The sequence below is a fragment of the Dipodomys spectabilis genome, unplaced genomic scaffold (assembly GCF_019054845.1).
Source record: "Dipodomys spectabilis isolate Male_0828 unplaced genomic scaffold, ASM1905484v1 ptg000173l, whole genome shotgun sequence".
Classification (NCBI taxonomy): Eukaryota; Metazoa; Chordata; class Mammalia; order Rodentia; family Heteromyidae; genus Dipodomys; species Dipodomys spectabilis.
In genome coordinates, this window is record NW_024870850.1 from 11620563 (window position 1) to 11646151 (window position 25589).

Genomic DNA, 25589 nt, shown 5'->3' on the forward strand with positions numbered 1-25589 from the left:
GAGGGAACAAAAGAAGAAAAGAAAAACAGAAACAACACAAAAACAAATCCCCCAGCAGCCAGGATGGAGGCTTCTGTGTGGGGTGGCCCGGGCCAGCCTTGCCTTCCTTTCTCTCCTGTCATGCGTGTGACACACACAATCCCCAGTTTACTGACAGGAAAACTGCAGCAGAGGAGACACATCTCAGTCACCAGAGCTCAGTGATCAAGATAGACGTGAACTGCAAGTAGATCAGCTCTACCATGGAAATTTCCAACATTTTCATCAAAGTCCCTTTGCCCACTCCCCCTCACCACCACCAAAAGGGAAGGGAGCTCGAGGAGCATGAAGAGTTCTCTATGGGGATGGTGCCTCTTCCATAAAGAGACATGTAATGGCATAAAAGCTGGGGGGGGGGAGAGGGCAGGAATGGTAAGGGGAAACAAAGGAGGAGGCAACAATGCTTGATAAGAAATGTACTCATTACTTTGCTCATGTAATTGTAACCCCTCTGTATGGTATTTTCACAATAAAGAAATAGTCAAAATAAAAAGAGAATTAAAAAAAGGCCAGGCCCAGCAGCTCACACCTGTAATCCCAGCTACTCAAGAGGCTGAGATCTGAAGAGCATGGTTCAAAGCCAGCCCAGGCAGGGAAAGTCCATGAGACCCTTATCTCCAAAAAAAACCACCAGAAAGCCAAAAGTGGGGCTGTGGCTCAAGTGGTAAAGTGACAGCCTTGACTGAGAAAAGCTCAGGGACACTGCCCAGGTCCTGAGTTCAAGCACTGGTACCATTACCGACAAAGAATCCCACAAAATGAATGCACTATACCAATTTCTTGACAATGGACTGTTCTCATCTAAGTGTAACCTTGGGCAATACTGAGTGAAGGCTACCCATAACTTCTTGGTGCTGTGTTTGCAACTTTCTGTGGATCTGTATTTCAGAATCAATTGGGTTAAAAAAAAAAATTTAACCTCCAGGCACTGGTGGTTCACACCTGTCACCCTAGCTACTCAAAAGGCTGAGATCTGAGGATTGTGGTTCAAAGCCACCCTGGGCAGCAAAGTCTATGAGATTCTTATCTTCAGTAAACCACCAGAAAAACAAAGGGGCTCTGTGGACCAAGTGGTAGAGCGCTAGCTTTGAGCTGAAGATCTGAGGGACAGTGCCCAGGCCCAGAGTTCAAGCCCCATAACCGACAAAAAGAAAAGTAGCTAACTATGTTAATCAGCAATATACATACACACACACACATACACACACACACACACACACAGATGCTGGAATCCAGTAGGATGGTTCTACATGTTGAGATGTATTCTAATATGTAACTTCACACTCCCTGTAACAAAGTATTTTAGGAGCCATCCCCAAAAGGCATTTTTGTAGAGTTTCTTCTAATATAAAACAAATACTTGAAAACGGAACTGTGAGTTCCGGAAACATGAATATCATACAGATAAGGGGGTTTCAAAACAAAACAAAACATTCAGATCAGTGGCTTCCTAAACTATCTTGGTCACAAGTTCTCCTTAAAACAGGAAGCATTTTTTAGCTCATTCAGACCAGAATCAAAGACTTCTCCATGACCAACCTTGCCAGTTTCTGGACCATGAGACACGGGTATTTAAGACTGCTCCCAGGTAAGTTGAATTATGACAATGATAAGAGACAGATAATGGTAGCTGGGGACCATGTACCCAGTCTGCAAATCTTCTCAGCCTTTAACTTGATTTCTGGCTTCTCTATAAAAAACAGCAGGGATGATATTTTTTTGAGATGTTCACTCTTTTTTTTTCTTTTTTCTGTCGGTTGTGGGCCTTGAACTCTGGGCCTGGGCGCTGTCCCTCAGCGCTTCAGCTCAAGATGAGTGCTCTACCACCTGAGCCACAACACCACTTCTGGTTTTCTGGTGGTTCATTGGAGATGAGTCTCATGGGGACTTTCCTGCCCGGAAGTCTTTGAACCGTGATACTCAGATCTCAGCCTCCTGAGTAGCTAGGATCACAAGTGTGAGCCACAGGTGCTGGGCAGATGTTCATTCTCTTATGTTAAGTTCTCCAACAAGAAAGTCATTTTTTTCCAGTATCTATGGTCATCTTGCTGATGACATATGCTGGAATTCCTCAAGGTGTGTCAAGATGTCGAGCCAGACAGAAGCTGATACTTGACCTCTAATACTCTAACCCAAAAGCCATCTGAAGGCAGATGCCAGTGGCTCACGCCTGACATTCCAACTATTCTGGAGGCTGATTACTGAGGATCGTGGTTCAAACCCAACCCAGGTGGGAAAGTCCATGAGACTCTTTTATCTCCAACTGGCCAACAAAAATCCAGAAATGGAGCTGTGGTTCAAGTGGTAGAGCACCAGCCTTGAGTGGAAAAGTTCAAGTGGAAGTGAGAGGCTCTGAGTTCAAATCCTAGCACTAGCATAAAAAATGTACTTTGAAATATTGATGGGCTGGGAAGGTGGCTCAGTGGTAGAGTGCCTGCCTTGCATGTATGAGGCCCTGGGTTCAATTCTTCAGCACCACATAAGCAGGAAAAAAAAGCCGGAAGTGGCGCTGTGGCTCAAGTGGTAGCGCGCTAGCCTTGAGCTGAAGAGCTGAGGGACAGCGCCTCAGTGGCCCAGAGTTCACGCCAGAACCAACCAAAAACAGTTTTTTTTAATGAAGTATTGATATGCATTGTGCTCTGGGGGAAAAAAAATCTCATCAATATGCAGCGAATTCTGATTAGCGTTCATTTCCTTTAATAGTGAGAATAATAATTTCATAATGAGGAGACTGTCAGTAGTTGAGGCATCTATCTTAGGCCCTTGTCTCTTTGGCTGTAACTTGTTTCTTGGTATTTATGAATATATTTGGTTTTTATGAATATAACTTGGTATAAATATAACTTCCTGTCTGATGTGTATATTATGAATATAACTTGGTATTTATGAATATAACTTCCTATCTGATGTGTAAAACATGACTTTTTTTCCAAAGCTGGGAACACTTTGAACAGCACTGAATAGTGTAGAAAAAAAAATTTTATTGGTCCTGGGGCCTGAACTCTGGGTCTGGGCGCTGTCTCTCAGCTTTTCAGCTCAAGGCTGGTGCTCCACCACTCAAACCGAGCCACTTCAGGTTTTCTGAGTGGTGTATTGGACATAAGAGTCTCATGGACTTTTCTGCCCAGCCTGGCTTTGAACCTTGATCCTCAGATCTCAGCCTCCTGAGTAGCCTCCTGAGTAGCTAGGATTAAAGGCCTGAGCCACCAGCTTCAGGTTTTAAATAGTGTAAAAATGTAAAACAAATTCAGTGCTGTCAACTTCTCCAAGAGGGGTGTGTGTGTGTGTGTGTGTGTGTGTGTGTGTGTGTGTGTGTGTTTGCTTTAGTTTGCTGTTGAGACAGCTCAAGCAATCCTTGTGGCTCAGCCTCCCAAACAGCAGGGACTAGAGGCACACCCTGCCACACCCAACTAGGGCACATGCTAAGTGTGTGTGCGCACCGTACACAAGGGACAAAGGAACTTGACTGTACATGTGGACATAGACATTGGAATTCACTTTTTCCTGTAACTCAGCCACCATCCCAGAGAGCCAAATGGTATGGAGAGCAATGGTAGAATCTGGGCCCAGATTCCTAGGTTCAAATCCTGGCTTTGTCTCTTATCAGTGACATTGATTCTCATGAGCTCTCCTGTCCTTGAGCTTTGGTTTTCCCTTATGTAAAATAGGGGTGATGGGGCTGGGAAGGCGGCTCAGTGGTAGAGCGCTTGCCTTGCATGCCTGAGGCCCTGGGTTCAATTACCTAGCACCACATAAGCAAAAAGAAAAAAAGCCGGAAGTGGCGCTGTGGCTCAAGTGGTAGAGCGCTCGCCTTGAGCTAAAGAGCTGAGGGACAGCGCCCAGGCCCAGAGTTCAGGCCCCACGACTGGACCAAAAAAAAAAAAAAACTTTGTAAAATAGGGGTGATAATAGCACTATTATATTATTTCTTATTTATTCTGGCAGGGACTAGGGACCAAGAGAGGGGCCATAAATCAATTCATATGTTCCAAAGCTTGGCATAGTTGTATATTACATGTCCCTTAGTGTTTAAAACATGATTATGTGTCCTGCTGCAATGATTCATGCTGCCTATCAGAGGAGGCAGAGAACAGGAAGATCGTAATTTGAGGCCACATCAGGCAAGAAGTATGTGAGGTGGTAAGAAGTCCCAGGTGCCTATAGAGTGTACCCATCCTTCTGTCCTCCTACTCTGTCTGTCTGTCTGTCTGTCTCTGTCTCTCTCTCTGTTTTCTCACCTGCTCAGCCCCTTTCCTGCATCTCTCTGTTGATGGAGACTAGACAGGACCTGCCCTGGGCAGGGGCCAACCACCCCCCAGGCCCAGCATCAGGAACAGAGGGGCACAAGGTCCCCTCCGCAGCCCATCACAGCAACTTCCCCTCTGCGGTCTGAAGGCACCGAGAGCTGGGCTGGTGAAGATTTGAGGAAATGCCCGGTCCGGGGCCTCTGTTCTTCCCTGAAGACCAGGCACTGCCTTGGCCCGGGCTGCTCCTGCCCTGGTACAGGAAGGAGATAGACCCGCTCCTTGCCCGAGGCGCAGAATGAGGATGGGGTGGCCAGGCCCCCTGTCTGTGTCCTGAAGGGACCCCAAGTGTGCCGTGGCCATGGGCTCGCAGAGGCGCCCATGGGACGAATCCTGGAGCTGACATAATGCAAGCCTCGGAGCGTGGTCCGCACCCCACCCCTCAAAGGCACCCTGACCCCTCCCCGCTCCGTTGCAGTGCTGTGCACGGTGCTGAGTCTGTGTGGAGCTGCAGCCCAGAAGGCAGGAGGTGAGTCTGCAGGCAGCACTCGGTCCCCACCTGGAGGCTGGGGGCAGCGTCCTCCCCGCACCCCTCAGCCCAGGGAGGACACAGGGCCGCCCCCTCTACCCCCCCCTCCCCTGGGCCCTCCCCTGGGATGGCGCTGGCCCCGCCCCAGCCTGGCTCCTCACCTGGTCCCCATCCCTGCCTCAGGCTGTGCCAGGTGGTGTCCTCCGAACTCCAAGTGTCTCAGTGCCGACACCTGCCGCTGTGATGCGGGATTCAGTTCAGTCGAGGAGCTCATCACCAGCCCTGACGGCAGCTGTGACGGTACAGAGGCCTGGGGTGCTGGGCACACTGGAGGGGGGGGTCTAGTCCTATGAGAGTGGGGTACACAGGTCACAGTTGGGGTCCATCACTGAAGGAGAGAAAAGAAGGGGAGAAACAAGAAATCAATGTGCATGGCTTCCTGTGGAGAAAGGACCTGGGTGGCCAGGAGTCTGTGTGTCCATCTTCCCTCAGGACTAGGAGAGGGAGGTGCTGAGCCTCCAGCCCATCCCCTACCCTGTCACTGTCCACTGTGTCTAAATCCTGCGTGTCACCCTGAGATTTCAGAGCAGAGCTGACTGATCAGCCTTCAGGAATGGCCTGCTCCCGGTGCAGCCCGGCTTCAGAGCGCAGCCCAAGATTCTTTTCAAAAGCGAGATCAGCCCCAGTGCTGGGGGTCAGGCTGGGGATGGGGGAGTCTCCCTTCTGAGAGAACTCACACCTTTGGAAGGTGACCTTTGGCCTGTGTGTTGCAGACATCAACGAGTGTGCACCACCTTTGAGGACGTACTGTGGGAAGTTTGCGAACTGCGAGAACACAGAAGGGAGCTATTACTGTGTGTGCAGCCCAGGATATGCACTCGAGTCTGGGGACAAAATATTCAGGAACGAGAGTGAGAACACGTGTCAAGGTGAGACCCCGCCCTCCTCCCCATCACCAAGGAATGGTTGTTAAGAGGCCTAGAGCGTGAGACGGGCTGGACAGGTGCGCGCGCACCTGTGCACAAACGTCTAGCTGCAAGGTGGTGCCACGGTCAGGAGCAAACGTGGGGACCAGTTGCAGGCAGGACCCCACTCTCTGAAACACCGTGGACATGTGAGACGTGTTAAGACCCTTGGATGGTGTGCTGAGACAGAGACAGAAACAATGGAGAAAACACCTATCTTGTCAAGATCTTAAAACTACAGTATTAAGCTGGTAGAGCTTGGCTAGTGCTGGGCGCGTGGGGAGTGGGCGTGGATGGGTTGTGGGCGTGGTTTTCAGTGGGCGTGGTTGGAGGGCGGGGCTACGTGGTGGGGGCGTGGCTCCATCTTGGAGCACCTGTCTGGAAGGCACAATGTCTTTTGCTTTGTCTGGCCTCTTTTGTGCGAGGGAGTTGTGGGTGAACGCTGGGGCCTTGTCCGAGGGAGGCAAGCGCTCCCGCTAATGAGTCATGAGAGTCACACCTCAGCCAATGAGCTGCGACCGTCACCAGGCCACACCCCCACCGCTGAGCCACGCCCCACCGCCGGCCCCGCCCCGCCGCCGGCCACGCCCCGCCGCCGGCCACGCCCCGCCGCCGGCCACGCCCCGCCGCCGGCCACGCCCCGGGGTTCTTTGTAGACCAGGTGGGCACCGTTGAGGCTGAGAGAGGCAGACTGCCTGGCTGTGGCGGTGCCAGAGGGTCGGGCAGGCTCTGACTCTCACGCCTTGTCCTCAGACGTGAACGAATGCACCTCCGGCCACCACAGCTGCCACAGCTCCACCCTTTGTCTCAACAAAGCCGGCGGGTACGAGTGCGGCTGCCGACGAGGATGGAGGCCGTTCTTCATCTGGGCAACCTTCTCTGGTCAAGTGCACACCCAGTGTGAAGGTCGGCAGCTTGCAGACTCCGCCACTCCCAAGGACCGGAGCGGGCCACGCCCACCGCTTAGCCACACCCTGAATGGCCACACCCACTGGCTAGATACCACTGTCTGGCCACGCCCATTGTTGGGCGAGCCTACACTTTGCCACGCCTCTCTTCATCTCGCCTCTGACTTTCCCGCCCACGTTTAGCCACGCCCACGGGTGGAGAGTCCACGGTTGGCCACGCCCCCTCGCTTTGCCGCGCCCGCTTGGCCACGCCCCGCGCGCCCTGGCTGGACCTGGAGTCCCAGTCCGCTGATGACTGACATGGGACGCGATTCCAGACGCCCCACGGCCCGACGCACGCGCACCGGCGCCCGCGCCCGCCCGAGCCCCGCGCCCTCCGCCGCCGCGGCTGACCACCTTGAATCACCGCGGGGCGGGGACGGGGTCTGAGCCGTTCCTGTCTCCGCAGACGTGGACGAGTGCCGCTCCGGACAGCACCAGTGCCACAGCTCCGCCGACTGCGTCAACACCGTGGGGTCCTACAGGTGCCGCTGCCCCCCGGGCTGGCGGCCGCTGCCGGGGAGGACCGCGTGCGCAGGTGCCCGAGCCCCGCCCCGCCCGCCCCGCGCCCCGCCCACCCCGCGCCCCGCCCCGCCCCGCCCCGCCCCGCCCTCTCCCCACGCCCCGCCCCGCCCCGCCCGCCCCGCGCCCCGCCCACCGAGACCCGCTCTGTCCCCGCAGAGGTCGTCTTCCCCGCCTGGACGGCGCCCCCCGGAATCCACAGCCCGGTGAGGGGCGCAGCGGGGTCGGGGTGGGGTGAGGCCCCTCGGCCGCCCCACGCACCCCGCGCCGGCCCGGCTCTGAGCGCCCCCTCTGCCCCCAGGCTCTGGCCGCCTTCTTGGAGGAGATGCAGAATCTGACCAGAGACTTCCAGCCACACACAGCCCGGGACACAGCGGACGCCATCCGGGTGAGCAGGGCGCGGGGGAGGCCAGGGCAGCTGCGATCTGACAGAGGAGAGGCCGCGGGGCGGCGGGGTCCTGCCGCCTGTGGAAGGACAGACAGACACACACACACACAGACACACACGCACATACACCAAATGCACTCACTAGTTTTCTCTTGCTCTCAACCTGGGCACAACTTCCACCCGCTCTGGATTATCTTCGGGTCTCTGGGCCCCGTGGCCGGGTGGTTTACTTTCTCCATGCCGTCTCTCTGGCCTGTGGTCACGTTGTCTCTGTCCTCCATCCTCCAGAGTGTCCTGGAGAGTCTGGATGAGCTGCTGGAGACCCCTGGGGACCTGCAGACCCTGCCTCGCTCACAGCAGCACTGTGTGGCCACTCAGCTGCTCCTGGACCTGGAAAACACACTGAGAGTCCTGGGCCAGACCCTGCCGGAGGGGTCACTCACCTTCCTCGGTCCTGCAGACACAGGTGCGGGCCCCACCCCCACCACAGACAAGTGCCTGACGCCCTCAAGTCTAACAAATGCAGGGTGTTTGTTGAAGGTTTTGGTGCATGATTAAGGTTGTTTTGTTGTTGATGTTGTTGTTTGGTTGTGGGGCTTGTACTCTGGGCCTGGGCGCTGTTGCTCAGCTCTTCAGCTCAAGGTGAGCGCTCTACCACTTGAGCCACAGTGCCACTTCTTGTTTTCTGAGTGGTTAACTGAAGATAAGAGTCTCATGGACTTCCTTGCCCAGGCTGGCTTTGAGCCATGATCCTCAGATCTCAGCCTCCTGAGTAGCTGGGATGACAGGCGTGAGCCACTGGCGCCTGGCTGAACTCAGAGCTCTAAGCTCACAGGTGCTCTCCCACTAAGCCATGCTCCAGCCCTTTTATTCTGCAGTAGCTTCTCACTTTTTGCCTGGACTGTGATCCTCCAATTATGGGTTTCTCACCATAACTAGGATGACAGGCTCAGCTTTTTCTATTGAGAATCTGGGTTTCTCTGGCACTGTTCTTACAACCTCACAAACTTCTTGTCTGAGGTGGCCTCAAATTATGATCCTCCTGTTCTCTGCCACCAGCCCCCAGCTGCATGATTAAGTTTACATGAATTAGTGCTCTTGTGACATCTTATAGAATCGTTAAAATACTTTTCCCTCCTGCTGTCTTTTGTGAAGAAACAAAGTTAGAAAGGATTCAGGTCAGTGTATGTGTGTGTGTTTGCACTAGTCTTGACATTTGAACTCAGGGCCTGGGCACTGTCACAGACTTCCAGCTTTTTGGTGGATATTTAGAAATAAGAGTCTCACAAATTTTCCTGCCTGAGCTGGCTTCCAACTTCAGATCCTCAGATTCTCAGATCCCAACTTCCTGAGTAGCTGGGGTTACAGGCATGATCAGTCTGAGCAGTCTTTTTAACATTTCTATTTTCTCCTGTGTCAGTTCTGGAAGTGTGTGTGTCCTGAGGAATTTGTCTGTTGCACCTGAGATTGTCAAACACTTGCTGTGCAATTGCTATTATTATTTTAAGCCTCTGCAAATGACGATCTCACCTACATTATGCACAATGTGTGCACTATTGTTCTGTGACTATATAGGTGATATGGAATATGTACATTATATATAACACACACATACATTATACACTATATGCATCATATATCTGCATTATGTATACACATGCACGCACATATTTGTCCTCATCTAGCTCTGCTTGTGTTATTTCCATCTTCACAGAAGTGACGCTGGAGTTGCAGGTTCCAGGCGACAGGCAAGTCACCTTGAGTCAGAATCAAACAAAGATGCAGCTGACCTGGGACCTGGCCCAGAAGCCCGGTCACCCAGGTAATGGCCAACATGGTATCCCTGGCACTGAGGCCTCCTGGTAGGAAAAGGTGTCATATAAAAACAGAGTTAAGCCGGGAGACAGTAGCTCAAGCCTGTAATCCTAGCCACGCAGGAAGTGGAGATCTGATTCATTTGGCTCTGACAGGAAATACTGCTAGACTCTTATCTCCAAGTAACCACTGAAAAATGAGAAGTGGAGCTGTAGCTCAAAATGGTAGGGCACTAGCCTTAAGCAAAAGAGCTGAGGGACAGAGCCCAGGCCCTGAGTTCAAGCCCCATGACCTACAAAAAAGAGAGAGAGTTAAAAGCCAGGTGCAGTGGCTCATGCCTATAATCTCAGCCACTCAGAAGGCTGATATCTGAGGAATATGATTCAAAGCCAGCCTGTGAAGGAAAGCCCAAACTCTTATTTCCAATAACTAGCAAAAAGCCAGAAGTGGAGCTGTGGCTCAAGCGATAGAGCGCTAGCCTTGAGCACGCATACACACACACACACACACACACACACAGAGAAAGCTCAGGACAGCGCCCAAGCAATGAGTTTAAACCCCAGTACCAGCACACAAAATTTTAGGGAGCATGGGAGAGGGGTGAGGCCACGAGAGGAAGGGTCCATCTGAGGCGGCACCCCGAGCTCACCCTTGCGTTTGGCCCACAGGCCCCGCCATGGTGGGCCTCATCTCCATTCCCAAGATGGGCAAGCTGCTGGCTGAGGCTCCGCTGGTCCTGGAGCCAGCGCAGGAGGCAACTCCTGAGACAAACTGGGGCCCACACCTGACACCAGTCCTGCTCTCCGACGTCATCACAGCCTTCCTGAGCCACCGGGACACGCAGAACCTCAGCTCCCCGGTGACCTTCACCTTCTCCCACCGTGTGAGCGCCGGTGGACGGGCGATGGGCAGGGAAGAGCCTGAGTTCAGGACACACCCTGGTTGTGCTTCTTGGCTTTGGGGTCCCCCCACCCCAAGAGCCAGCCCTTCCCAGGCCAGCCTGGGCCTTCATCTCTGAGCCGTGTCTCTCGCCCCTGTCCTGTCCCTGCAGCCGGTGAGCGCTGGGCCGCGGCGTGGGGTGCTCTGTGTGTCGTGGCTTGGTGGCCGGGGTGAGTATGGACACTGGGTCACCACGGGCTGCGAGACGGTGGACACCGGAGACTCCAGCACCACCTGCAGCTGCTCGCACCTGAGCAGCTTTGCCGTGCTCATGGCCCACGATGGCAGGCAGGTGAGACCATGCGCAGCCTCCGCTGTCACCGGCAGACCCGCACCAGGGAGCTGTGGAAGTGAAACGAGTGCACAGGAAGGAGCCGCGCGCCCGCGCTGCTGGCTCACGCCTGTCATCCCAGATACTCAGGAGGCTGAGATCTGAGGATCATGGTTCAAAGCCAGCCTCAGCAGGAAAGGCCTTGAAGTTCTTTTCTCCAATGAACCACCAAAAGGCAGACGTGGAGCTGTAGCTCAAGGGCTAGAGCGCCAGCCTTGAGCACAAAAGCTCAGGGACAGTGCCCTGGCCCTGAGTTCAAGCCCCAGGACTGGCAAAGAAAAAAAGAAACACTTAAAATCGAGGCTGGGTGCAGTGGCTCAGGCCTGTCATTCTGCCTCCCTGGGAGGAATCAGGTAGCCGCGGTGTCAGTTCGAGGCCAGCCCAGGCAAGATGTTTATGAGACTCCATCTCAACCAATGGTTGGGCACAGTGGCACACGCTTTGCCTGTTTTCCTGGCTACAAGGGAACCAAAATAGTGGGGCACAGACAGGGGCGTGTGCCTGTCATGCCCTGCGTCCCAGAGAAGCACAGATAGGATGACTGCCTAGCAGACCCGACCTTGAAAACAACCCTGTGGGCAGGGACGGGAGGGGAAATTGGCTGGAAAGTAATGGAAGGGGTGACATCGTTCCAAAAAGGAAATGCACTCATTACCTAGCTTCTAAAATGGTAGCCCCTCTGCACCCCACATTCATAGTAACAATGAAATTATTAAAAAATTCTAACCAATGCAAAAATGAGCTGGGGACCTGGCTCATGGCAGGGGCGTGGCTCACGGCAGGGGCGTGGCTCATGGCAGGGGCGTGGCTCGTGACGTGGGGCGTGGCTCATGGCAGGGGCGTGGCTCACGGCAGGGGCGTGGCTCACGGCAGGGGCGTGGCTCACGGCAGGGGCGTGGCTCGTGACGTGGGGCGGGGCTCCCAGTGAGGGTGTGCCTCCACGGCTGGGGTGTGTCTGGTATAGAGTTGCTCTGTGGTGTGGGCTTGGCTCCACTGTGGGTCTTGGTCTCAGAGTGGGTGTGATTTTGGGGAGGGGGCGTGGCCAAGGTGGTAGACCAGCTGCCTAGGAAGAGCGCTAGGCCCTGTGTTGAATGCTCACTGCAGCAAAATATGAGTAAGAATCTGTTGTAATCTAAAACTCCAGCCTGGTCACACTTAGCCATCAAGTTCACAAATTTCCCTGGGCCCTTCTTTCTATAACGTGCTAAGCCAAATACTAATGAGTCTGGGTGTGGGGGGGGGCGGTCACTGACCCCAAGCGGGAGGCAGTGACCACCGTCTCTGCTCCGCCCCCTCCCAGGAGGCCGACCCCGCCCTGGCCCTCATCACCCAAGTGGGGCTCGGCCTCTCCCTGCTCTGCCTCCTCCTGGCGGCCCTCACCTTCCTCCTGTGCAGGGCCATCCGCAACCTCAGCACCACCCTGCACCTGCAGCTCTCCATCTGCCTCTTCCTCGCCCACCTCCTCTTCCTCACCGCCATCCACCGCACCGAGCCCAAGGTACCCACCGTGCCCCTCGGCCCCCAGGCCCCCCGCGCCGCCCAAGGGCGCACGGAGCCAGGCTGCCGCCTTGGACTGTGAAATACAATGGCACTGAGAAAGTAGACAGGCATGGCGGCTCACACTGACACTAGACACTCGGGGGCGGAGTTTGGTGGGACTGTGATTCCAGGTCAGCCCAGATAAACGGGGAAAGTCCGTAACACCCCACTTCAGCAGAAGAGGCTGGGCATGCAGGGTGGTGCGCACCTGTAAACGCAGCTTTGCTAGGCAGCACACACAGGAGGATCGCAGTCTGGGCTGGGCCAGCTTTAAAAAAAAAAAAGTGAGAAAAAGGTGTTCCACACATAGCTAGAGCAGAACGGGTTAGAGGTGAGGCTCGAGTCGTGGAGCACCTGCCCAGCACCTGCCCAGCACCGGCAGAACTCTGGGCACAAGGAGGGGAAGGGCGGGGGGTGATCTGCAGTGAGTCGCACTCGGCCCGTCTCCTCCTCCTCCCCCCCCCCCCCCCCCGCAGGTGCTCTGCGCCGTCATCGCCGGCGCCCTGCACTACCTCTACCTGGCCGCCTTCACCTGGATGCTGCTGGAGGGGCTGCACCTGCTCCTCGCCGCCCGCAACCTGACGGTGCTGCACTACTCCGCCAGGAGCAGAGGCTTCCGAGCGCTCATGTTCCCCGTGGGCTACGGGCTCCCCGCTGTCACGGTGGCCGTGGCCGCGGCGGCCCGGCCTCGGCTCTACGGCACGCCTGCCCGGTGAGTGCGGACACCGCCCGCCCCAGCCCTTCCGGCCGCGCGGAACCAAAGCGGGTGCCCAGCATTTACTCCAGAGCTTGGCCAGCAAACAGGGATTCTGCTCAAAGGGGATGAATTCCGTGCAGCAAAGATCCAGTGGAGCTGCGCACAGGTCACTCAGCCCTGTAAACCCAGCTACTCAGGAGACTAAGGGCTGAGTAGGAAAATCCAGTGAGACCCTTATCCCCAATTATCCACCAAAAAGTCAGAAGTGGTGCTGTGGCTCAAGTGGTAGAGGGCAGTGCCCAGGCCCTGAGTTCAAGCACCAGGACTGCGCGCGCGCGCACACACACACACACACACACACACACACAGTTACATGGCTGTGTTCTACTTTGGCCATGTTTATCTCAGGACCATTGACTTATTTGCCATCTCAAACTAAGTATGACATCCAAGAGAGATGTCACCTCTTTTCTGCTTGATGGTTCACTGTGTCCTCGCAGAGGTGACATGTGTGGGACATAAACCATGTGTACTTTCTTCCCCATTGGATCTTTACAGAAAATCGCAGAAGAGACACACTAGTATTGAGGAAGGAAGGGGAAGGAAGGGAGGGAGGGGGAAGGAAGGAGGAGGAAAAGTGGATGAGAGTGAGGGAAGGTAAGGGAAAGGAATAAAAGAGGGAAGGAAGGGAAAAAAGGATGGAAGGAGGGAGGAAAAAATGAAGGAGAGGGAGGGAAAAGGGAGACAAGGAGGGAAGGAGGGAGAGGAAGAAAAGGAGGGATGAGAAAGGAAGTTTAAAATGAAGGAGGGGCTGGGAAGGTGGCTCAGTGGTAGAGTGCTTGCCTAGCATGTATGAGGCCCTGGGTTCCATTCCTCAGCACCACAAAGAAAAAGCCAGAAGTGGCGCTGTGGCTCAAGTGGTAGAGTGCTAGCCTTGAGCAAAAGAAGCTCAGGGACAGTGCCCAGACCGTGAGTTCAAGCCTGAGGACTGGCAAATAATAATTATCATCATCATCATCATATAAAAATAAAGGAAGGAGGGGAAAAGAAAAAGGAAGGGAAGAAGGAAGACGGTTTTATCTGCACTGTTGGTTGTCTCTGTCCAGCTGCTGGCTGAACACAGAGAAGGGCTTCGTGTGGGCTTTCCTCGGCCCGGTCTGCACCATCATCTCTGTGAGTGACTCCTCAGACCTCCTAATACCCATCTGGGCAGGGCGCTACGAACACCCAGGGGGCAGGAATGCCGCAGGCTGGCCCCGGGGTTGGGTTGTGTTCCTGAAACTTCCAGATTCTGATGCTTCCACTAGAGATGGAAAAGGCTGCCATTTGCCATGGGTGTTGGGTGGCCTGACAGGAGATCAAATTGCTCAACTTCCACTCCTGTGGGGCTGGGGTGGGGCTGGGGTGTAGGTGAGGTCCTGGGGTTCACCCCCAGCCCACAAAGAAAGAGAAGGGGGCATTCACGGCGCTCCCCTGGTCTCCTCAAGATCAACATGGTGTGCTTTCTGCTGACCGTGTGGGCGGTGAAGAGCAGGCTCTCCACCCTCAGCCGGGACGTGTCCACCCTCCGGGACACCAGGTGAGATGACCCGCACGCGTGTGCTCCCCAAAGCCCAACCCACTGTGTGGTCCTGGTGTCTCTTCTCTGACTGGATACGAAGTTAACAAATGTGCCGGGCACTGGTGACTTCACACCTGTCATCCTGCTACTCAGGAGGCTGAGATATGAGGATCTCAGTTCAAAGCCAGCCCCAGCAGGAAACTCCCCATGAGACTCTTATCTCCAATGAACCATTAGTAAACCAGAAGCAGAGCTGTGATTCAAAGGAGTGCTAGCCTTGAGCAGAAGAGTTCAGGGACAGTGCTCAGGCCCTGAATTCAAGCTCTGCAACCAAAAAAAAAAAAAAAAAAAACTTCCATTCATGATCCCACTAGCATTCAGCAAGGTGCTGCTACCACCCCCAAAACGTACTGTCCATCCCTGAACCCAGCTTGTGACGCCACCTCCCACCCCACCCCCCAGCCTACATGTGCCATTCCAGCCAACCATTCCTCCCACCAAACGAAGAAATCCTAACCAACATCAAACCCTCCCAGAGTGCTTTGCTGGAAGGACAGTTCGCATGTCAATGTTTAGTGATTCACTGTTTGAATGTGATTCACTGTTTGAATGCACTGTCGCCTTTATGATTGCAAGGATCTGGTCTTGCTCTCTCCTTTTGTTTTTATATTTTCATGGTATAAGGGTTTGAACTCAGAGCCTCATGCTTGTTGGCTGGTACTCTACCCCTTGAGCCATGCTTCCAGCCCTTTTAAGCACTGGTGTGTGTGTGTGGTGTTAGACATAAGGGTCTCACTGACTTTCTTGCTCAGGCTGGCTTTGAACGGCGATCCTCAGATCTCAGCCTTCTGAGTAGCTTAGGATGACAGGCGCGAGCCACAGACGCCCATGAAATTATAAGAACTTTATCACGTGTCAGCGTCCTCACAGGTCCACAGGTGTCCCCCAGGAAAGAGACTCACAGTGTGAAACGCCATGACAGTGACCCTCCCAGCTCAGCCTGAGCAGCCAGCCAGAGGAGGGCAGCCAGGACGTCATCCGTGGGTTTGTTCTGGTGGTATCAGGGCGCTCTGTCTCTCTCTGTCTCCCTGTCCCAGGATGCTGGCATTTAAAGGAGTCGCCCAGCTCTTTATCCTGGGCTGCACGTGGATCCTGGGCGTCCTGCAGGTGGGCGCGGCGGCGCGGGTCCTGGCGTACCTGTTCACCATCGCCAACAGCCTGCAGGGCGTCTTCCTCTTCCTGGTCTACTGCCTGCTCAGCCAGCAGGTGCCCCCACCCCTCCCCTCCCCCCTCGCCCCCTCCCCTCCCCCCTCGCCCCCCTCCCCTCCCCGCAGGCTCAGCCTCCCCGCCGTCCCCCAGCGCGCCCACAGCTCGCTCCCTCCACAGGTGCGGGATCAATACCGCAGATGGTTCCGAAGGACCGGGAAGTGGACAGAGGAACCCGCGTCCTACACCCTGTCCAGCCAGGTGGCGCCCGAGGCCGCCCGGCCCGCCCAGGTGAGCGGCCCAGCGCCCCGCTGGCTGACCGGGCCGCGGCCCAGCCCGTCCGCAGTGGGCTGACCCGCGCCGGTCCAGACCTGCGGCCCGAGCGCTTGGCAGGGCCGATGAGCCGTGGCCTCGGGGAAACCAGGCAAACAGAAGTTCAAGAGATGCCATCCACCAAATGGCCGAGAGCCGCCCTCTCCAGTCACAGGAGAAAGCATGAACAGCAGCCCAAGCGTAACGCACGGCCCATCTCCAATAGAAATAATAACCACACAGCCGGGCCAGGGGCTCACGCCCCGCATCCTAGCTCCTCAGGAGGCTGAGATCTGAGGATCAAGGCCCCGAGTCAGCCCGGGCAGGAAAGTCCTTGAGACATTTCATCCCCAAAGAACCACAAAAAAGGTGGGAGGTGGAGGTGTGGCTCAGAGGGTAGAGTGCCAGCCACGAGCAAAAAAAAAGCTAGGCGAGTGTGAGGCCCTGGGTTCAAGCCCCAGCACTGACACAAAGAAAAAGAAAAAAGGAGGGGAGGGAGGAAGGACGGAAGAGAGAAGAAGGGAGGGAAGGAAGCTTGAAGGAAGAATTTTGGAAGTTTTTACTATATAGAAATGTATCAAAATTTCATATTATCCCAATACTGTATGTAACTTTTTATACTAAATTTAAGCTAAATTTAAGTTATAAAGAGGTTAATCTGCACCCCAGAGGGTGTTCTTCACCTGTAACACTAGATACTTGGGAGGCAGACAGGAAGATCACAGTTCAAGGCCAACCTAGGCAAAAGTTAGTGAGATGGGATCTCACTAACTGGAGATGTAGAGTAGAGCCCGAAACCTTGAGTTCAAACCCTAGTACCACAAAATAAATAACCTTTTTTTTTTTTTTTTTGCTGGTCATGGGGCCTGAACTCTGGGCCTGGGCGCTGTCCCTCAACTCTTCAGCTCAAGGCTAGCGCTCTACCACTTGAGCCACAGTGCCACTTCCACCTTTTTCTGCATATGTGGTGCTGAGGAATCGAACCCAGGGCCTCATGCATGCAAGTCAAGCACTCAATCACTGAGCCACCTTCCCAGCCCAATAAATGCTTTTTAAAAAACAAGGCAGGCATAGTGGTGTGCACCTATGATTTCAACTATTCAGGAGAAGATAGGAGGATCGTGACAGACTTTAAAAAGCAAATAAGTAGGGGCTGGGAAGGTGGCTAAGGGGTAGAGTGCTGGCCTTGCATACATGAGACATGTATGCATACATCGAACATGGGTTCGATTCCTCAGCACCACATAAACAGAAAAACCAGAAGTGGCGCTGTGGCTCAAGTGGTAGAGCAACAGCCTTGAGCTGAAGAGCTGAGGGACAGCGCCCAGGCCCTGAGTTCAAGACCCATGACCCACCAAAAAAAAAAGCAAATAAATAAGCAGAAAGTCTAAAGGTGTGGCTTAAATGATAAAGCACAACCTACCCCATCTAGTGTTGGTCCTAATGTGCTGGGTCTGACTTTTGCTAGGTAGGACCTACCCAGGGGCTCTAACACTTTGGCCACGCCCCTGACACCTTAGATAAGCCCCTGGTGCTCAGGCCACACCTCCAACAATTGAACCAGGCCCCTAGACTAGGAGTTACAACCCCACACTGCTGACCCCGCCTCAATCCTAAAAGTATTATAACAAAGCAAATTAACCAATCAGATCACAAAGTGAGCTTTTTGACTTGAGTACAATCAACCTGATACATTTCACCTTTCTTTCCTTGTTTTTAAAGGGAACTTGTAAGTTAGCATTCTCTAGTCACCTATCATTTTATGGTCTTAGATATCATTTACTCAAATATTATCTTTCTAGGCTAACTAGAAAGATCTTACAACCTGTCTCCTGGAAAATCTGAGTGGCAGTTCTTGGAGCCATTAAGAGGGAAAATGAAGACTTTGTGATGTTTCAAGAAATCTATCCTGAAAAGCTAGGCAGCATCGGCTCACACCTGTAATCCCAGCTACTCAGGAGGCTGAGATCTGAGGATTGCAGTTCAAAGCCAGCCCAGGGAAGAAAACTCCATGAGACTCTTATCTCTAATGAACCACCAAAATCCAGATGTGGAGCTGACTCAAGGGGTAGAGTGCCAGCCTTGAGCAAAAAAGCTAAGCAAGAGCACCAGGCCCTGAGTTCAAGCCCCAGTACCAGTGCAAAACTTTTAAGTAAAAATGAAGGCCAGAGAAGACATGCATCGTGTTGGCAGCGAGGGCGTCACGGGGAGCATGGCTAGCGTTGTCCTTGCAGAACCCCAGGTGTCCTGCGCCGCTGCTGTTCAACCAGCTCAGCACACAGCTGACCAGTCACTCAACTCACCCGGGCTAAATCCTCACCCACAGCCACACCCTGCACTGAAGACTCTTCTACTCCCCAGATGCTGTGACCAAAAAGATTCACTTCCAAGGACGTTCCTCTCATGTGAACTGAACATGAAGACAGGTCTCACGATGGCGTTTCCATGCATCAGACACTGGGTGGATACAGCCACCTCCTCATCCTCACACCCCTGCCAGTCTTCTAATACCCACCCCCTCCCCTCATTTTCTTTAACTGGAGTTTGCACAAAGGCAAGATGCTTGTCTTTCTGTGTCAAGCTTTGTTTCACATCACCCAATGATCTCTAGTACCCTTCCATTTTCTTACAAGTGAGATCATTCCATTCTTCTTTCTGGTTGAATAGTATGCCACTGTTACCATTTTGTTTTGTGGGGTTTTTTTTTTCTTTATCCAATCATCTGTGGAGTGGCACTACTGGACTGGATTTTATACCTTGGATAAGGTGAGTTGATGCCACAAGATACAGGAGCCACACAAGTATCTCTGTGGTAAGCTGACTAACTTCAGGGCTGATAGAGCAGGTTCCTGTAGAAGTTCTATTTTACATTATTTGAGGAACTTCCTTATCAACTTCAGTAGCAGTGTGGCTCATGGAGTCTCCATTCCCATCAACCCTGGAAGGGCTTCTCCTCCTCAACCCCGCCCCCATCCTCACCCCTGCTGGCTAATTGGTTCATCACTACTAATCATGATGAATATATATATATATATATATTAGGAGGCTGAGATCTGATCACAGTTCAAAGCCAGCCCAGGCAAGAAACTCTTATCTCCAATAAACCACTTAGAAAAACAGAAGTGGTACTGTGTCTCAAGTGGTAGAGCACTAGCCTTGAGCTGAAGAGCTGAGGAACAGAGCCCAGGCCCAGAGTTCAAGCCCCATAACCGACCAAAGAAAAGAAAGATCTTCGATCCATCTCCAGTTAATTTCTGTACAGAGATGGAGGACTCTAGTTTGGTTGGTTGACCTATATTCTAGCAGACTAGAAAAAATCTAGAATAGATGACATTCATTGAATGCATATGACCTATTAAAATTGAACCAAAGAGGATAGAGACCACTTATAAAATAGACCTAAACCCAATCAATGAAATTAACTCCATAATACTCTCCCAAGAAAGAAAATCCAAGGACCAGGTGCATTCACTGCTGACTTCCACAAGGGAAGAAGAACGAACACCACTCTTGTAGGGAACTAATTGTGGTGCTGAGCTGCAAGCGCCAGGAAAGGGTAGAAGTTAGACTGTGTGCCACCCCCACACACACATATACACCGATGCTCAGATGGCTGAGAACTGGACCCAGGGAAGGTTGAGACAGAGGAAGGGAGATTTACATTTGAGTTACAGATTTTGAAAGTATTTACCATTTCCCTCTGCCCCCTAACACTAAGGGAGTCAGTTTTCACTGTGTATACAAACTGTCTCATATCAACAATTTTAACCACAAAATATACAGATACCTGGTTTTCTGCATGTATAGCCTGTTTTGGCCTATAGTGACCTTCCCTGTACTAACCTAAATAAATAAGCTTGCTTATGGGAACTGGAAGCTCTTGTGTCAGTAGTGTCTTGAGTCCCCTGGTCCCTCTTTGCTCTACTCTGTCTGGGTCTGTTCTCATTTCTTTGGCTCCAGTATCCCGTGAAACTCTTACAGGTTGCAGAGAGTAACAACTGGTTCCTCCAACTATTCCAGAAAGGGCAGGAACACTGCCAAGTTCATTCTATAGTGCCAGTGCTGTCCTGATATGAAAACAATAAAGAGACGCTGTTGTGGGGGCAAGATGGAGGGTTAGAAGTGGCCACCACTTTGATACGGTGAATGAGAAGCATCAGGTAATATTCAGATTGTATTGTGAAGAGAGAAGACCATTGGGTAATCACAGAAGAGGTCCACAGGACAGCTGAAACCCCCAAAGAAACTGAGGCACCAATGGCTCACGCCTGTCATCCCAGCTACTCAGGAAGTTGAGATCTGAGGACTGCAGTTGGAAGCCAGCCTGGGCAGAAAAGCCCTTGAGACTCTTGTCTCGAATTAACTACCAAAAAGCTGGAAATGGAGCTGTGTGGCTCAAGTGGCAGAGCATCAGCATTGAGCAAAAAAAGCTCAGGGGAGGAAAGGAAGAGAAAAAGGATTCCACAAGTCTTGCTAAGGGCTCTGAGCTTCTCTCCTCCCTGCCCTGGCCTGGAGCTGCAGAGGGGCTGCCTCCTCCTCCGGCCGATGGCACTGGACTCACACAGCATCTCAGCCATGTCAAAAAGATGTTCTGATCCCTAAAACAGTGACAGAAAAAAAGGCAGAGAAAGATGCTCTGAACAGGCTCAAGGAGGCTTGTAACGCTGCAAATATACCAGCCTGATTTCATAGAGAAATATCAAGGAGATGTGGCAAACCCTGAAAAGTTGAAGACTGCATTATTGTTGAGAATGTCCAGAGAAGTTACTTCATGCAGCTGCTGAGAAGAACTTCCCTTTTCAAATGAATTCTGCGACCACAGCTTTAGAAATCGGTGAAGGGTGACTTAGAGAGGACTAGCAGATGTCTTTGCATTGCCTCTTGTTTTTAAATGGCCCAATGGATTGCAGTGCTGTGTTCACATTTATGCACCGCATTCCTGATTTCTAGTCCTGGTGGTTCTAAGAGCAGTCTGTGTTCCCCTGCAGTACCTGCCTCAAGTCGAGTGAAAACCATCAGTGTCATAACTATAACTTTGTCCATTATAAAAAAATTTTAATTGTTTGTGCATAATTAAGCTTGTGCTGGAAGTTGACAAGATTTCAGCCACCATCTCCAAATTCTTTGTTTCAGAATCTTGATTAAAAAGTTTTAATTGTGTAAACCTGATCATTTTTTGACTAAAAAATGATACAGAAACTTGACCTTTACAGGAATGATCATGCTGGTGTTGTAATGTAAATGCATGTTAGACATGTTTTTCAAAGTTTTATAACTTATAAAGGCCTAAAAATAATGTACAAAACACAGCCAAGATGCAAAATTCCTTCTTTCTTTTGTTACTTGCAAGTTCTTAGAATGCTCACCTAATCTTGAGTGGTTAATCACTAGATGTGTGGTATGTTTCTACAAATATGTAATATTTGGGCTGGGAAGGTGGCTCAGTGGTAGAGTGTTTGCCTTGCATACATGAGGTCCTGGGTTTGATTCCTCAGCACCACATAAACAGAAAAAGCTGGAAGTGGTGCTGGGCCTCAAGTGGTAGAGGGCTAGCCTTGAGTTCAGGCCCCACGACCGACCTCCCCCCCCAATGTAATATTTTCTAATAAATAACGATTTCCAGTCATTAAGAACAAATGAAATATTAAAAGAACTCATATTAGCAGCACAGACATTTAAGTACCAGAAGAATTAATCTGTTCTTATGTCTTGAATAAAAAACACTTTCATTGCAATTTGTGGAACTAATGGAAATAAGTAAATCAGAAGTCTCGTGTTTGCTCAAGTTATTTCAGTTATTTTTACGTAGTAAAATTATCTTTTTTTTTTTGGTCTGGTGGTGGAGCCTGAACTCTGGGCCTGGGCGCTGTCCCTCAGCTCTTCAGCTCAAGGCGAGCGCTCTACCACTTGAGCCAACTTCCCAGCCCCATCATTTATTTTTTTTTTTAAGTTCAAGGACAGTGCCCAGGCTGTGAGTTCAAACACCAGCACCAATATGAAAGAAAGGCCTTGAGTTCAAGCCCCAGCACCAAGAAAAATGGAAGGAAGGAAGGAAGGAAGGAAGGAGGGAGGGAGGGAGGGAGGAGAGGAAGGAAGGAGGGAAGGAAGGAAGGAGGGAAGGAAGGAAGGAAGGAAGGAAGGAAGGAAGGAAGGAAGGAAGGAAGGAAGGAGGGAAGGAGGGAAGGAGGGAAGGCGGGAAGGAGGGAAGGAAGGAAGGAAGGAAGGAGGGAAGGAAGGTCGGCCAGGAGTTGCAGCACACCTGTAATCCCAGCAAATGGGAGACAGAGACAGGAAGAGTTATGTGTTTGAGACCAGCCTGGCTACGTAGTCAGACTCTGACCCAAAGAGCAACATGAAACCATGGCGGCCAAACGAGACACTACGTGGTGCGTGCCGGGCCCACTGCAGGGCAGAGGCCGGGCGCGGGCAGGCCGTCCCTCCCCGCGGGCCCTCCGGCGGCGGGGGTGGGGCTCCCCGTCGTGTGGCAGGCGCGGGGGGGCGCGGGCGCGGGCGCGGGCGCGGGCGCGGGCGCGGGCGCGGGCGCGGGCGGCTTCCCGAGGGGGGGGAGGCCGGCGGAGGCACGCCCGCACCACGCGGGGCCGCTCCCGGCTTCTCCCCGGCGTGCGCGCGCGCGCAGGTGGTGCTCGCCCGATCTCCATCCCGGGCCTCTCCAGCCAGGAGCCCGGGCCCCGCAGCCGAGGCGGCTCCCGGGAGCGCGTGCACTGGGGCGGGCGGAGGCCACGCCCCGCGCGGGCTCTGCCGGGGGGGGGGGGCGCATGCCCAGAACCGCCTCGTGGAGGGAGAGGCGCTGAACGGTGAGCAGTCGAATGTAACGGGCGACGCTGGCATTGCGTCATGACATGCGCGACGCCCGCATGACGTCATGAGGTGTGGGACGCTCGTGTCGCCTCATGAAATGTGCAGCCGTCACACTGTCATGAGGTGTGCGACGCTATCGTAAACGTCATGAAGTGGGCGCCACTCACCTCTGCGTTGCGGTGTGCGGTGCCCACGCTACGGTGTGCGACGCTCGTGTGACGTCACTAAGTGTGCGCCGCCGAGACCTAGGCCGAGTACGTGAGAGGCGCCGTGAGGTCACACCTCCCGCGCGCGCGGGGCAGGCCCGCCAATCCTAGAGCTCTCCCGGGCTGCGCGACCCTCGCGGGGTCCTCTCGGAGCTCTCGGTCCCCCGCGCTTCCCGGGCCGGGAGCCTCGGCCCTCGCGGGGCGCTCCCACCGCAGCGGCACCGAGCGCGGGCCGCCGTCCCCGGCGGGGGATCGGCACCGAGCCGAGCGCGGGACGCCTTCCCCGGCGGGGGATCGGCACCGAGCCGAGCGCGGGACGCCTTCCCCGGCGGGATCGGCACCGAGCCGAGCGCGGGACGCCTTCCCCGGCGGGGGATCGGCACCGAGCCGAGCGCGGGACGCCTTCCCCGAGCGCGGGACGCCTTCCCCGAGCGCGGGACGCCTTCCCCGGCGGGGGATCGGCACCGAGCGCGGGACGCCTTCCCCGGCGGGGGATCGGCACCGAGCCGAGCGCGGGACGCCTTCCCCGGCGGGGGATCGGCACCGAGCCGAGCGCGGGACGCCTTCCCCGGCGGGGGATCGGCACCGAGCGCTGGACGCCTTCCCCGGCGGGGGATCGGCACCAAGCCAGGGACGCCTTCCCCGGCGGGGGATCGGCACCGAGCGCGGGACGCCTTCCCCGGCGGGGGATCGGCACCGAGCGCGGGACGCCTGGCCCACCCTGCGTGCCGGCAGATGGCGTCCCACCAAAGTGTCTGGGCCGGGAGCGGACTCCTGCCGTCCAGGCCGAGGGTCCGCGATGGGCTGGTGGATGGGGTGGGAGAAAGGATTACAGACACAGAAAATGGTCCCGATGACCAAAGCAAGCAAGGCACGTGCGGATTTTTGTAGGAGAGAGAGATAGATCCCCAAGAGAGCAGAAAAAGTGGCTCTGAGGAGGAAGGCATCAGAAGGAAGGGTAAACCTCAGGCCTGTGCCCAGACCTGAGCCATAGGGTGGTGGGACAAGGACAGAAACGGTAAGACAGCCTGCGGGGGCCAAGCCTGTGGGCCCGGGGCACTGGCAACGCCTCCGAAGGGTGGGACTGCGCGGAGCTGACCGGACAAGATCCTCTGAGACTCCCTGCACGAAATCAGGGGGAAGTAAGGATGGCACACAGCCAAAGGACAGAGGGAAGAGGATGGGACTGACGGACCGGGCTCAGCCAGATCACTGGAAACGTTTCCTTGTCAAAGCTTACCAACGCTTGTTTTTCCTGGCCCTTCCTAGTACTGGACAGATGTCTGGCAAGACTCCTTTCTTGGTGGACAATGATTCTACTCGTATTTGTTTTGTTTTGTTTTTTGTCGGTTATGAGGCTTGAACTCGGCCCGGGCGCTGTCCCTGAGACTGTGCTCAAGGCGAGCCCTCTACCACTTTGAGCCACAGCGCACCTACTGGCTTTCTGGTGGTTCATTGGAGATCAGAGTCCCATGGGTTTTTCTGCTTGGAAAGACTTTGAACCGCGATGCTTAGATCTCAGCCTCCTGAGTAGCTAGGATGACAGGCCTGAGCCACCGGCGCCCGGCCCCTCATTCTTTTAAGAGACTAGCTTTCATCTTTACTTCCTTCCCTGCCTCCTGAACCTAAGCATCGGAATCTACTCCGAGTGCAATCTTTAATTGTGCCAGGCGGTGGCAGTTATGGAATAAAAACTAAGCAGTGTTTATACTAGAGGATTACGTTTGGTTCAGAAGTGGATTTGTTTGCCAAGCGGCTCATTGGGGCGGATCTCCAGGAAGCAGGGGAGTACAGGGGGAGGAGCTGACCCAGGGTGGGTGGGGTCCAGCCAGGGCCCAGACCTATGGGGGACGGAGGGCAGCTCTGGAGTCTGCACTATGAAACTGGCCCACAGTGAGGCCCCATCCCCATACAGGGTGCTCTGACAGCGCCCCCACGCAGTGCCTGCATTCGACACTCACTGCCCTGCCACGAACCATCGGTACCCCAGTTCCTACCTCCACACGTGTGGACGTCCTCTCCTACCCCAGCACAGCACGTGCACCCTGACCCTCCCAGGCTCCCATAAAACATCCCAACCATCACACACCCCCAACCTCCTCCCCCCTCCAACGGGTCATGGGAAATCCGATGGGCGAGGCGGTTGGGACACATGATGCGATGATAGAAGCCAGGTCCAGGAGCATTTATTTCATAAATAGGCATGATAAGCTGAAACCCCTTCGAACAACTATTTGATGTTTGTTTGTTTCCAAATAGCTGGCATAAAAAAGGCTGGGAGCATGGCTTGACAGTAAAGCACCTCCCTAACAAGCACAGGGCCCTAAGGGAAGGAAGGGAGGGAAGGAGAGAAAAGGAAGGAAGGAGAAAGAAGAGAGAAAGGAAGGAAGGGAAAGAAATGAGGGAAGAAAAGAAGGAAGAGAAGGAAAGTAGAGGCCTCGGTGGTAGAGTGCTTGCTTGCTGAGTGTGTGCTCTAAGATCTAACTTCCATCTGAAGCATAGGAAAAAAACAAAATCAAAAACAGAACCT

At 53.8% G+C, this 25589-nt stretch overlaps 2 protein-coding genes across 2 annotated transcripts in view; both read left to right on the forward strand.

Moving 5' to 3' along the window:
• The first annotated feature begins 1480 nt into the window (after positions 1 to 1480).
• LOC122119653 (adhesion G protein-coupled receptor E2-like) lies at positions 1481 to 25108 on the forward strand. Its single transcript, XM_042693651.1, has 20 exons — positions 1481 to 1627; positions 4762 to 4812; positions 4996 to 5112; positions 5586 to 5741; positions 6531 to 6683; positions 7134 to 7262; positions 7406 to 7452; positions 7548 to 7634; positions 7923 to 8100; positions 9349 to 9456; positions 10118 to 10332; positions 10501 to 10680; positions 12020 to 12217; positions 12735 to 12970; positions 14062 to 14128; positions 14443 to 14534; positions 15614 to 15782; positions 15903 to 16013; positions 23103 to 23784; positions 24975 to 25108. Exons 1-20 carry the CDS (start codon positions 1570 to 1572, stop codon positions 25106 to 25108), a joined length of 3168 nt encoding a protein of 1055 aa, XP_042549585.1. The 5' UTR covers positions 1481 to 1569.
• Adgre3 (adhesion G protein-coupled receptor E3) overlaps positions 3668 to 25589 on the forward strand; it is a 46575-nt gene continuing 24653 nt past the window's right edge. The window contains exons 1-2 of the mRNA XM_042693583.1: positions 3668 to 3672; positions 6203 to 6205. The gene's annotated coding sequence lies outside the window, so the exon portion shown is untranslated. The remainder of the gene's footprint in view (positions 3673 to 6202; positions 6206 to 25589) is intronic.

Excerpts from the sequence above, each read along its gene's own strand:
- LOC122119653 (XM_042693651.1), top strand. The coding sequence starts at position 1,570 with ATGACCAACCTTGCCAGTTTCTGGACCATGAGACACGGGTATTTAAGA. Across the intron at positions 5,113-5,585 it reads CCCTGACGGCAGCTGTGACG|ACATCAACGAGTGTGCACCA; the intron begins GTACAGAGGCCT and ends TGTGTGTTGCAG. Across the intron at positions 7,453-7,547 it reads CCCCCGGAATCCACAGCCCG|GCTCTGGCCGCCTTCTTGGA; the intron begins GTGAGGGGCGCA and ends CTCTGCCCCCAG.